Source organism: Sus scrofa, chromosome 9 (genome assembly GCF_054392235.1).
Source record: "Sus scrofa isolate SSC_HxYL_T2T_F1_AM1 chromosome 9, Sscrofa_HxYL_maternal_Yorkshire_Landrace_v2.0, whole genome shotgun sequence".
Taxonomy (NCBI): domain Eukaryota; kingdom Metazoa; phylum Chordata; class Mammalia; order Artiodactyla; family Suidae; genus Sus; species Sus scrofa.
This window is the reverse complement of record NC_139391.1, coordinates 50,026,349-50,039,564: the sequence shown is the minus strand read 5'-3', so window position 1 is coordinate 50,039,564 and position 13,216 is coordinate 50,026,349. Positions and strand designations below refer to the sequence as shown.

The 13,216-nt window shown below is 38.4% G+C and overlaps 2 protein-coding genes across 5 annotated transcripts in view; one reads left to right on the top strand and one right to left on the bottom strand.

The window, feature by feature from the left end:
* The window catches only part of BSX (brain specific homeobox), a 233,360-nt gene that overhangs the window by 79,583 nt on the left and 140,561 nt on the right, over window positions 1–13,216 (top strand). The gene's annotated exons all lie outside the window — the stretch shown is intronic.
* The window catches only part of JHY (junctional cadherin complex regulator), a 61,385-nt gene continuing 54,805 nt past the window's right edge, over window positions 6,637–13,216 (bottom strand). For both annotated transcript variants that reach the window (XM_005667440.3, XM_013979491.3), the window contains exons 7-9: window positions 11,415–11,495; window positions 10,400–10,528; window positions 6,637–7,213 (exon numbers count right to left, since the gene is read on the bottom strand). In XM_005667440.3, coding sequence (XP_005667497.3) covers window positions 7,016–7,213; window positions 10,400–10,528; window positions 11,415–11,495 — 408 coding nt within the window. In that variant the 3' untranslated portion in view covers window positions 6,637–7,015. The remainder of the gene's footprint in view (window positions 7,214–10,399; window positions 10,529–11,414; window positions 11,496–13,216) is intronic.

Here is a 13,216-nt window from a genome sequence, read left to right as displayed (position 1 = left end):
TGTGTGTATGTGTGTCCAATCCACCATATTTACCCAGAAATCTCATAAATTGAATTTAATGTTATTTTATTCTGATTTTTACAGTGCATGATGGAAGTGTTGATCTTTTACCTTGATGTTTTTTTTTAATGTAACTGAATTTGTTAAGTTCAGGAGCATTGCATTATCACCAGAAGAGATTAAAAGGCTGACTTCATCACCAAAACACAGAATAGCCCTTTCTCCCTCATATTTAGTGACATGGTACCAGTGTCTTGGGATCCACCCATTCGAAAGCATTGGAAGCTACAGCTAGTCCTTAAGAATTTTTGTCTGTGAATAGTCCTGAATAATTTTACAAGATAGTCTTAGAAATTTTTAGGTGAGGGACTGTATGTAACCTCATTTTCCTTGACCTCAGATTAATTTAAAAACCTGCGTCCCTAATTCTCTGAATAGAGAAACAGAAAAGATAAACAGAGAAAGCAAGACTGAGCCACAGACACATAAATACACACACACACACGCACTCCTAGAGAGAATGATGCACACAGGACAGGGAGAATTGGAAGGTGATCAATTAAGACATTAAGTGTTTTGTGACACATGGACGCATCTGCATTTTGCCCTGATAACAAGGCCATCAGCTCATTTTCAGAGGGCTGCTGCCTTCTTCAGCTCAATCCTCAGATCAAAGCAAAACTGTCTGCTTGCATTTTCCAATCAGAATGGGGATGTCTAATTTATACTCCTTAATGTGTGATGGTAAGAGACTCCTTCAATTAACTGAATTCTATAGCCAGCAAAATAAAAGGTATACAAAGAGGCGCAGGCTGGAAGAGCCGAAATTCTCATTAAATCAAAAGGTCCAGTATTCATTATCTCGTGCATCTGAGGCTAAACACTAACTATGGGGATCATCAAAGGAGGTTTAATGGGTTAAATTGAGAATATAATCTAATTAAAACATTAGACACGGCAAATAGTTCTTTGATATTCATCGAAAGGCATCATTAAAAATGGGTGCTTGAGGTTTGTGTGATAGCTTATCAATTTTAAGCAGAAACAGCATCCGCAACACTGCTTCAAAGTGTCACCATTGTGTGGAAGCGAGGGAAGCGGGCAAAGACATCACTGCCAGGTGATGGGTTGGAGATGGGAGGTCAGGCCAACCAGGCTTCCTGATGGTGATTTTGAGCATTGTCTGGATGGCAAAAAAGAAAGCCTGAGGATTCATTCAGGAGGCAAATTTGCCTGCAGAGGAAAGTGTCCATGTGGGGCCCAAAGTATTTAGTGTCAGGATCTACAGCAGGGTTACTCACTGGATATTCATTCTGCCCCCCCCCCATTAATAAGTATTTTTGTTTTGTTTGTTTTATTGAAGTACAGTTGATTTATAAGGTGATAATTTCTGCTGTTCAGTTCTACATGTATACACATCCATTCTCTTTCAGATTCTTTCCCCACATGGGTGATCACAGAATATTGGGTAGAGATCTCTCTGCTCTATGGCAAGTTCCCATTGGTCAGTCATTCCACATAACGCATATGCTGATCCCAAACCCTCAGCTTTCTGTTCTCTACTTTCTGCACCTGTATAGACAGCTTCCCAAAGGAAAACTGATTATTCATAGATTTTAATTTTTTTTTTTTTTGTCTTTTTAGGGCTGCACCCATGGCATATGGAAGTTCCCAAGCTACAGGTCGAATTGGAGCTGTAGCCGCTGGCCTGCACCACAGCCACAGCAATGCAGGATTCAAGCTGTGTCTGTGACCTACACCTTAGCTCATGGCAATGCCGGATCCTTAACCCACTGAGTGAGGCCAGGGATCCAACCTGCGTTGTCATGGAGACTAGTTGGGTTTGTTAACTGCTGAGCCACAACGGGAATGCCTGGATTTTAAATTTCTGAAGGTTGTTTCTCCTACTGTCAAATTTGCACCATAAGGATATCTACACTTTAAGCATCTCTTGCAAAAGCTTGGGAATCTAGCGACAAGAGTTACCCTGAAAAGCCAGTCTAGCCACCCACAATATAAGGTCTGGTCTCTATGCACTAACTCAGTAAAAAAATCTTTGTAAAGTCTTCTCAGATATTTTCAGGGCTTCATTAAATATATTTGGCTGAAATGCTCATCTGATTATAATTCTCTCAACTTATTAGAGCTGTTTAACAGCAGAAGACCATTTATTTAGCTTATTGAAAATTAATTACTTACATTGCCTAGGTTTGCAGGCGGACAATGAAAAGGCAGTGGAGAGGCAGCAGGGGAGATAAACCTTGCCCACTAAATTCTTTTTTCTTTGCTTCATTTTACTCAAAGAACTGAAAAGATCTGTTTACTTTGCATTTTATTGTATCTTGCCCAGTGAAGTTTTCACAACCTTTTGGGAGAGCTCCGAATTTTCAGTTATTCCACTGAAACAAAATTAAGTAACCAAACATGAAGATTGTGAATCTTAAAGACCCAGGAAAAAAATGAATGAATGAATGAATGGAAAACCTGATATCCAAAGCCTTTTGCTTGGCATTGAACAGATGTTTTCTTAGGAAATTGAGGGATTTTGTGTTTTCTCAGTACCTTTGTGAGAAAGATATGTAGATTGCTCAATGAGGCAAGATGGGGAATAGAAATAAATACCATTTTTAGTCTGGAAGCAGTGAGTTGAAGGGACAGTTCTGAATATCAGATTTTTAGTTGTTCTGAGATTCTACTTCGGTATATTTTAAAAAGTGGAATATATGTCTGTATAAGAATTTTATGAGAATACATATTTCTTTTTATTTGCCTTTATAGTATACAAATTTTCTCTGACAATATACAGTTTCTTACAATCAGGGATATGGGGGCATGAAACACTGTGGATAAACAGAATCCACAATAATGAAAAATTTTTACCTTGTGCAACTGTTTTCAATCCTTTCTCACTGGGAAAACAACTAAAGAAGCAAATGGAGCTTTTCTGTATCTTTTTGCCTTTCTGTTTTTACCTGTTGGGGACAGAAGTTATGAAAACACAGCATTAGGGAGAAGTCCTATAGTCATCCTGTGTCGTTTTTGAGAGTTGGATCAACCGTGTATTATTCAAGATTTATTCTTAATCTAGTAGGAAAAGGTAATTTTTAAAAAGGCTTATTTAGGAAAGCAACCTTGATTTTTTTTCCTTAAGAACTTTGTTTTCAAGCACAACTTCTAATATAATTGAAGCATATCTTGGAAAGAATGAGTTAAACTTGTCCTGATATCGCAGACTATCACCCAAATTCAATTCATTTTATGCTATTTTTCAATAAGTAATTAAAAAAGAATCTCCCTTGAGTTTATCCAGTCTGCTATTGTAGACCATTTGCTATCAACTCAACGTTCTCAATTAGCTCCAGTGTTGTTATAATTACTGGATGTGTTTTCAAACAACTTCCAGCTAATAACTGTTGGGATGAAGAGTCATTTTCTCACTATAGACTAGATGGTGCACGCTCATGCTTGCTGTGATGTTTTGACAATGATTCATTAGCCAATAATAAGGCCCCGATTGGAAGCATTAGACATCGGTGCCTTGCTAGGCTTACCTTTTATTTTGTTCCTTAGTATTGTCCTTTCTTGAGGTGGTTTTCCAGATAACTCCCAAGAGACTCCTTACTATACAAAACAATATTGTGAAGACAGCTGTCATTAAATTCAGCTACTGGTACAAATGCTCCCTCTAGGGTGATACTCTTGTTGGAAACTCAAGATGGAAAAACATCATAAGAGGAAGTTATAATAAGAGAGAATAGATGATTTAGAGGTCCTTTATACCAGCTCATAGAGATTAGGCAGATTAGGCCTATGTCTTTCAGTGGCTTATATAACATCTGGTCAAAGACAGGCCTTTCATCATCATATCACCAAGTTCACAGTTCCTTGCTTCTAAAAGGTGGATTATTTTTACTTCCTAAATATTGGGAAGAGAAATACTATAAAAATGGATCACTGATCCACTTGGGTCTATAAAAGATCAATATTATTATTATTGGTACAATTTAAAAGAGGAGGAAAAAAAAGTGTCATTCACTGTTTTTGAGGCATCTCTACCCTGTCTTTGCCTGTACCAAGTATCATGGTACCTTAGTGACATTCTACTGGATCTTACCATTGTGGGATGACTTGGGGCCAGATGAAGGCCTATTTTGATCTGTTCTTTGATTTCAAACATTCAGCAGATACGTTCTATTTCTTTAGCCAAAGTCATTTTAGATGCTACCTGTCACTTTCACTATTTGTATATAAAGAATTTTGACTTTTCTAGGTTCTTATACATTAGATAGTAAAGTCTTGCCTTGGTTGTAAATTTCCCATGTAGTGTTGTTTGAAACTGAATCATTGAAACTCCTTCAGCTGAGTGTGGGTTCTTTTTTTTAAGTTTTTAATATTAATTTTGATTTACAATGTGCCAGTTTCTGCTGTACAGTAAAGTATACATGCACATATACATACTTTCTTTGAAAATATTCTTTTCCATCATGGTCTGTCTCAGGAGGCTGGATATAGTTCCCTGTGCTATACAGCAGGACCTTGTCATTTATCCATTCTAAATGTAATAGTTTGCATGTACTAACTCCAAACTCCCAGTCCATCTCAGTCCATTCCAGTCCCTCCCCCTCCCTCTTGGCAGCCACAAGTGTGTTCTCTAAGTCTGTGAGTTTGCTTCTGTTTTGTAGATAGGTTCACTGTGCCATATTTTAGATTCCACACATAATGATATCTTTCTCTTTCTGACTTGACTTCACTTAGTATGAGTCTCTATTTCCATTCATGTTGCTGCAAACGCCGTTATTTCATTGTCTTATTACTGAGTATTATTCCATTGTGTATATGTACCACATCTTCTTAATCCATTCATCTGTTGATGGACATTTAGGTTATTTCCATGTCTTGGCTATTGTGAATAGTGCTGCTACGAACATATGGGTACATGTGTCTTTTCAAATTATAGTTTCGCCCAGATGTATGCCCAGGAGTTGTATTGCGGGATCACATGGTAATTCTATTTTTGGCTTTCTGAGGCACCTCCATACTCTTTTCTGTAGTGGTTGTAATGCGTGTGGTTTCCTAATAGTATGTGTGAAAATGCCTGAAGGATTTAATGCTTAGGTTGAAAGAAAAATGGTTAGGGGAAGCTTTTCAAATGCTTTAGACAAAAAATTGAAATGTCTCTGTTACTGATCAACATTTGAGGCATTATATGCATCTCTTACAACTTAATGTAGTAGTCAAGTTGCTAGATTGTACATGTTAAAAATGCAAGGTCGATAGTAATGCATATTTCTTAAATGGAACTTAATGTTGGCAGTTCCCATCTCAAACTGAAGTATGTAACTACATCCTCCTTGCCCACACAGAAAAACAACTATCTTTTCTCATCTATAAGCAAACAGTGCCATCCTTGGTATTGAAAGACTGGAGTTTAAGATCTGGCTATTCGCCAATGATAGGACTGAAGGACTTCAGACTCTGTTCCTTTTTTCTTTTCTTTTCTTTTTCCCTTTCCTTTCTTTCTCTTTTTAGGGATGCACCTGCAGCATATGCAGTCCCCAGGCTAGGGGCTGAATCAGAGCTGCAGCTGCCGGCCTATGCCACAGCCATAGCAATGCCAGATCCAAGCCATGTCTGAGACCTACACCACAGCTCATGGCAATGCCATATCCTTAACTCACTGAGCAGGGCCAGGGATTGAACTTGCATCCTCATGGATACTAGTCAGTTTTCGTTTCTGCTGAGGTACATTGGGAACTCCTCTGATCCTTTCCTGATTTCCACTACCTCTCCTGAAAAATTGGCACTTGAACAAGATAAACCCCTTCCAAACTTTAAATTATTTTAAGATGCTTAAACAGAAATGGAATATTTTAAAAATTTACTGTCTCTTTAAATATGGAAATATCTCTATATGTATTATTTTATCTTGTAGAACAAGTTTATTTTACCTATTTTTTTAGGGCCACAGGTGTGGCATAGGAAAGTTCCCAGGCTAGGGATTGAATCTGAGCTGCAGCTGCTGGCCTACGCCACAGCCACAGCAACTTCGGATCTGAGCCACGTCTGCGACTAACACCACAGCTCATGGCAATGCCAGATCCTTAACCCATTGAGAAAGCCAGGGATCGAACCAACATCCTCATGGATACTAGTCAGGTTCTCAACCTGCTGAGCCACAATGGGAACTCCTCGAAAGATTAAAAAATATATATATAATGTCAATATTCAGTAGTAAACTGTGGAGTGTTTTTGTCTCACCTAATGTTTTTGTGTGAAAGCACAAAGCTGATGATATTTTACAATATTTATGATGGCAAGATATTCAGCAAATTTATACTTGGAGTAAGTAGCTTTGAGAAAGTCTCTTGGAGTTGCCTGAGTTGAGTGCGAGAGGATTTCTGATGAATGTCTTAATGCTCTGCTAGAACAACACTAGAATTTGTTTACCTGAGTAGGCACATCTAGAAATACTTCCGATAAAAAAATTTTTACATTTAAACCCTTTGCTAACTTTAGAGATTTTATAAATATTTTGGAAATGGTATCTCAAAATTTACTGGTGTTTAGTCCAATCTATGTTCATCTCAATGGAAAAGGAAGTGTTTATATTTTTATCAGGAAAATGAGAAAGAAACATAGGTAGATACATTTATTTCTGGGTAACTTCAAGAGTTTCATTATACTAAGAAAGGGGTAGTGATCATTTAAGACATGAAAAGATCCAATATAAAACGAAAAAGAAATCAGAAGATACAATATAAAACCACAAGGCTTTCGTTCCTTAGTTCATATTCAGCCGCAATTTTAACTGATTTGAAAATAAATAATTAAAATAGTTTTTCTTCCTGGAAAGTCAAATGTGCCCTTTCCATATTTTAAATCCTGTATGAGGCATAGATGGACTGCACTTAGGTGCTGATACCAGGTCATCCGTCTCAATGCAGGGCCACAGGCTGGAGTTTCTCTTCTCTGTGCCCATTCCCTGGGGCGACTCTTATCTCTGACACGTGTCTGTCTATACAATATGCAGGACTTTGAAAGCAGCCACAGCCTGTTTTTCCCTTTCGTGTCTATTCTGCAGTATTTCCAGCAGTGAGATTTCAGGTAAAGGGTCTTCTTTTCCAGCGTGGGTTGGATTTTTCTTTTCCTTTGAGGTTTGATCACTCAGATTTGAAGGTTTGGGTTTGGGGATGGTCTTGGCATATTCCAAAGCCTAAAAGCATAGAGATAAAATGTTATTTTGAAATGGGAAGTGAGCCCTGGACTCCTTAAATTAAATCTAGTCTTAGGAAAGTTGTATTGATAATGTAAATAGAGATTATTGGTACAATAACCTCCAAAGGCATGGATGAAAATGGAGACCAAATAGAAAAATACCAATAATGCAATATAAAGCAATTGAAACAAAATAAATCAGCCATATAACAAAATGCTGTGAAAAAAAAGAGAGTTGAAGAATGATACATTTAGTTGTGCCTTTGGATGTTTTCTTTACAAAAGTGCAGTTTTATTCAAGTCACTTGAAAATAGCTTTCTTATGTGTTTGATCTATTTAGCTTCTGTAGGGTTATTAAAATGAAACTTTTTTGGGGTCTTTTTTGTCTTTTTAGGGCCACACCCATGGCATATGGAGGTTCCCAGGTTAGGGGTCCAATTGGAGCTGTAGCTGCCAGCCTACGCCACAGCCACAGCAATGCCAGATCTGAGCCGTGTCTGTGACCTACACCACAGCCACAGCAACACTGGATCCTTAACCCTCTGAGCGAGGCCAGGGATTGAACCTGCAACTCATGGTTCCTAGTAGACTTCGTTTCTACTGCACCACAACGGGAACTCCTAAAGTGAAAATTCCATTAAGGAGATTTTAACAGAACCTTCCATCCAAAGAAGACTTGACACAGCTTGAAACCAAAGACATCAGTGGGGTTGAGATGAAACTGAGTCTCCGTCATTACACCAACTATTCTTGTCTCTAGGCTCTTAGAACTCTAGCAAGTATTTGTTAGAGGTTGAAAATTATGTTTTCCTTTTCTTTAGTATATCTACAGAGATCTGGATACTGAAAAAAGGCAGCCTGTGTTTTTAGGGATGTCAGTTCTGAAAGGCATTACAATAAAAATGAGATCATGATTTCTACATCTGCCTTTATATCACTTTTATATTTTATTTTTGTATTTTTTCTTTTCATGGGGCAAAAAAAATATATATATATATATTTTTTAATGAGAGTGTCTCGAGAGCAAAAACAGAAATGGATAGTATATGTAGGTCCTGGATGGGGAAAAAAAAATCTGTAAAACAGAAAACCTCCAGATTTCCAAGTGTGTGTAGGTGACTTCCATTGGAATTTCTAATTATAGACTTGTTGCCTTGAGTCCTGTCATGAAAAAATAATGGGTTGGAGAAAAAAGAAAAAGTGGCACCATGGAAACTCAATCAAGTGGATTGAGGTCTTCAAGGTCTGAGGGAGAAAGGCCATAGATAGAAAATATGAGAGTCTGTGAAAGAGAACATGAAGTACGAATTCCTAAACACACGAGAGGGTCACTTGTCCCTCATGCAAAGTGTCCCATGTCCTTACTAGGACAGAGGCGAAAGACTTGCACTGCAAAGCTCGATGTCTCCATTGACCATATTTCATTCACATCACGACTTTGACTTGGATGACCTCTTAGAGGGAGAACATTCTGTGTTTTTATGAAATCATTTCTCATGGGTAGAGGTCCATCCCTTAGGAAGAATATAGGGAATGAACTTGAGAGAAATAATGAAGGACTTTCTTCGGACATGGGCACCCAGAGGTGGTGCGAAGACTAATTTCTTAAAATTTATATAACGGTAGAGAAGAAAATTGATGGTTAATCTGGATTGCTAGTTTCTGCTAAGAAAGCATTTATTTAACCATTCAATTTTTGTGTGACAAACTTGAAATACTAGGAGGAAAATGTGAAGGACTAAAGAGAATAATGAACTTCAAGAAAAAAGAGAGGCTAACCTTCCAGCATCCTGTGTGTATATGTCCGTTTTTACACCAATATCTGAATCATGGTAGCTATAAGAATGGCAATAGTGAAAACATCCTCCTTGTTCAGAAAAATGTTCGGAATTCATTAAGTCTTGAGGTCACAAAGGTTCCCCTCCCTCCTTTTTTTTTTTTTGGTCAATTCTTTTTTTTTTTTTTTTCTGTCTTTTTAGGGCCACACCCATGGCATATAGAGTTCCCAGGCTAGGGGCTGAATTGGAGCTGTAGCCGCTGGCCTTCACCACAGCCACAGCAACTCAGGATCAGAGCCGTGTCTGCAAACCTTTATCACAGCTCACGGCAACGCCGGATCCTTAACTCACTGAGCGAGGCCAGGGATGAACCTGCATCCTCATGGTTGCTAATCAGGTTCATTAACCACTGAGCCACGACGGGAACTCCCAATTCATTTTTTTAATTGAAGTATAATTCATTTACAATGTTGTGTTAGTTTCTGATGTACAGCAAAGTGATTCAGTTACACATATATATACACACATGTATATTATTTATCTTATTCTTCTCCGTTATGGTTTTTTATAGGGTATTGAATATAGTTCCCTGTGCTATACAGTAGAACCTTATAATCTATTTTATTTCTTTTTTATTTTATTATTTTTGGTTGCACCTGCTGAATGTTGAAGTTAAGGTTTCCTTTTTTTTAAAAAATATTTTAACGAAGTATAGTTGATTTACAATGTTGCATTAATTTCTGCTGTACAGAAATGATTCAATTATATACATATATGTATATAGTTTTTAATGTTCTTTTCCATTATGGTTTATCACAGGATATTGGATATAGTTCCCTGTGCTATACAGTAGAACCTTGTTGTTTAACCATCCTGTATCTCATCGTTTGCACCTGCTAATCCCAAACTCCCACTCCATCCCTCCCTCAGCCCCTCTCCCTTGGCAACCACAAGTCTGTTTTCTTTGTTATGTTATACAGTATTTGTCTTTCTCTTTTGACTTATATGAGAATCTCTAGTTGCATCCATGTTGCTGCGAATGGCATTATTTCATTCTTTTGATGGCTGAGTAATATTCCATTGTATGTATGTACCACATCTTCTTTATCCATTTGTCAGTGGACATTTGGGTTGTTTCCATGTCTTGGCTATTGTGAAGAGTGCTGCTGTGATCATAGGGATATATGTATCTTTTCAAATTATAGTGTTGTCTGGATATATGCCCGGGAATGGAATTACTGGATCATATGGTAACTCTATTTTTAGTTTTTTGAGGAACCTCCATATTGTTTCCCATAGTGGCTACACCAGTTTACACTCCTACCAACAGTGTAAGAGAGTTCTCAACAAAGTTTTCCTTTTAATTCTCATTGAAAAGATAACTGCCTTAGTGAGAAAGTCTTACCTTTTGCCGAGGGACGGCAGATTTATTTTCCGTTTTTGCTGTTTGTGGCTTTGACAGGAGGGATAGCGTCTTCATGTTGTGCTCTTTCACTTGTTTTGCATATTCCTTTTGCTGAATTAATTTCTGCATCTGTTCAGAGAAACAAAGGGAGGGTGACTCACGGTCTGTGCTGTATTTAAAGTGACCCTAGGGGTTTCCTGGTGATCTAGTGGTTAAGGATCTGGTGTTGTCACTGCTGTGGCTCAGGTTTGAGCCTTGGCCCAGGAAATTCCACATGATGCAGGCAAGGCCAATAAATAAATAAATAAAGACACTAATTTTAGTGAGCTAGGCATATTGTATCAACAGGGAAAATGGAATTACTGCATGTAAGGTGACAGCAGTGAAATGGTTAATGTTTCTCCTAGAAATAGTCTCTCTGGAGGGGGAACATCACTACAATAGCACACCCAGGGTTCTCTTAACAGTAGCTAAATCACATTCAGCCTCTTCTTTGTTGCGTTTACCCAATTTATTTTCATTTTTGCTTCTAACTTTGAACTCTACTCTCTTTTTATGCCTTGAGTGCAACTGCAGTTAAAACACATTAAATGAAGATCTCCTTTCACTAGAGGAAAGAGAATAAAGTGGATGCACTTTTCATGGGTTGGGAAACTCTTACCCTAAGTGTCTTCTCTGTAGCCACTCCTCAGTATTATCAAGATAACTCTCTTGGGAAAGACCAACAACCATATAACACACACACACATTTCTTTTCATGTACACGCATCCCACTTTTCTGTTTGGGCCTTCAAAACTAACTAAAAGGGGGATACATAAAATAACGGTGGCTAAGTAATTTTATTTTATGGTAGAAGGCGTGCCTGGGGCTTATTACCAATGCTGTTTCAGTAGGGGCTCTCTTCAGAGTGAGACACTGGAATGGGGACTTTGGTTCTGGGGGTGTCTTTATGTCGTCCTGCTGAAAGACAAAGGGCAAATCCCAGCCTGGATGCTGTATGTACATCACACCCACCTTGTCTCTGATGGACTCAAGGTCAGGTCCAAGGCCTCCAAGCTTCATGTCTCTGTGCGGATAACCTTTCAGCTTGGAACTCTAAAAATACAATCAAAGAGACAGTTTCTTTTAAAGACTGTGTGTCTCCCCTCCCCCACGTTGTCATGGTCACATAGGGAAGAAGCAAAAAGAAGTGCGGCAGCCTGTGGACCGGGGGAGAATGGGTGCATTTCCTGACAATCCTCCCATGTTACTGGTAGTCAGTGATAAGAGTTTCTTTGGTAATTTGTGGCTGGTGAGCTAACATGTTTTGACTTTTCCACTTCTGCAATAAAAAAAAAATGAAATTCTGAAAATTATAAATAAAAATTTTCAAGTGAGAAAAGCGCGGCTTTGTTATAGACATTTTTAACATAACGGATGCATTACCACTCTGCTGCTGCTGCTATTACTAGTATGTCTAGTCCTGTGTTGTTCACTGAACCAGATGAGTTCTCTGGAAGAGGCGATCTGGACGAACCCGGTAAGCACGTGGCTTCAGAGAGAGAGAGATGGTGCCCTGCCTAATGTCATCATATTCAAAAGAAAGGAGACATCTAAGGGTTAAGAGTCTAAGCGAGACCCAAGGAGAAGTGCACTTCATTCCGTGTGGTTTTGAATGTTTTGAAGTGCACAAGTAATTTTATATGAGAACTTTTTTACTACTCTGGCATGTTTAAAGGGACAGAATAACAGAGGGAGGCAATTTAATTATTAAATTATGACACATGAGCACAATAATAGGCAGGCAAAAAACTAAACCTCTCCTGATTGCACAATGGATGGATTAAGACAGTTCCCAAACTCCTGCTTTTGACGCAAATTCAGACTTGCTACTTACAGCAGATGCCCTTGTGGGAAAACCCAATCCTTTTTTCTTTGAGTTTGTGACTTCATTTGGTTGTCTTTTTTGGGAAGAGCTGGAAGGGCCATACCAAGGAGGTGGTTCAGGTGACAGTAATGATCTTAGGGCACATCTAAGTTGGAGCTTAAGAGCCATTCCATGGAGGTGACAGTTCTGTAGTCACTGGGCATGGTACCACCTGGCTATGTGCTCATGACAAGGCATGGTGTTTTTCTAAATTTTGAAAATTTCTCTTAATTATTAAGTTTGAAAACATACAATATATCTAAATGTGCCCTTTCCTGAGAATTTCACAGAGGTGGTTCAGACTTTAAAAACAAAACATTTCATCACATAGTTACAGCATGTAATTAATTCTTGCTCTTAACAGTGAACCTATGCATATGCGTGTATCAACTGTTACAAGAACGTGTTCTACTCACAGAGCCTATTGACTGGCTACCCAGAGGTCAGACCCATTAGCTTCTGCATTGCTGTTTCCCAGGCTCAGAGCCAAATACTCTCTTCTCCAGATCCCAGCACTGAGCTCTGGCCCATGAAATATGAGTGAAAATTTGCTGAAAAGGTAGAAGGTGCATCTTGGAAAACTTTTATTCTGACTGGCCAACCCCCTCCCCCTTTTATTGTGCCTCAAATGTGGATGTGATTTTTGGAGCTTCAGCAGCAATCTTGTAATCAGGAGGGAAAAAAAAAGAACAAGAGAATCATACTAATATTGGTTCTAATGTTTTGAGCTGTAGGACCACCAGTGCAACTACCTACCGGTGGATTAATTATAAGAATGAACCCTTGTGAAGTTGCTATAAATAGTAATTCTTTGACTTGCAGTTGAAGGCAATATTTCTATGGCCCTACAATATTTTTATGATACATCTTAGTGCTTCAAAAGGTCCAAATCATGTGTCATTTAGGCAAC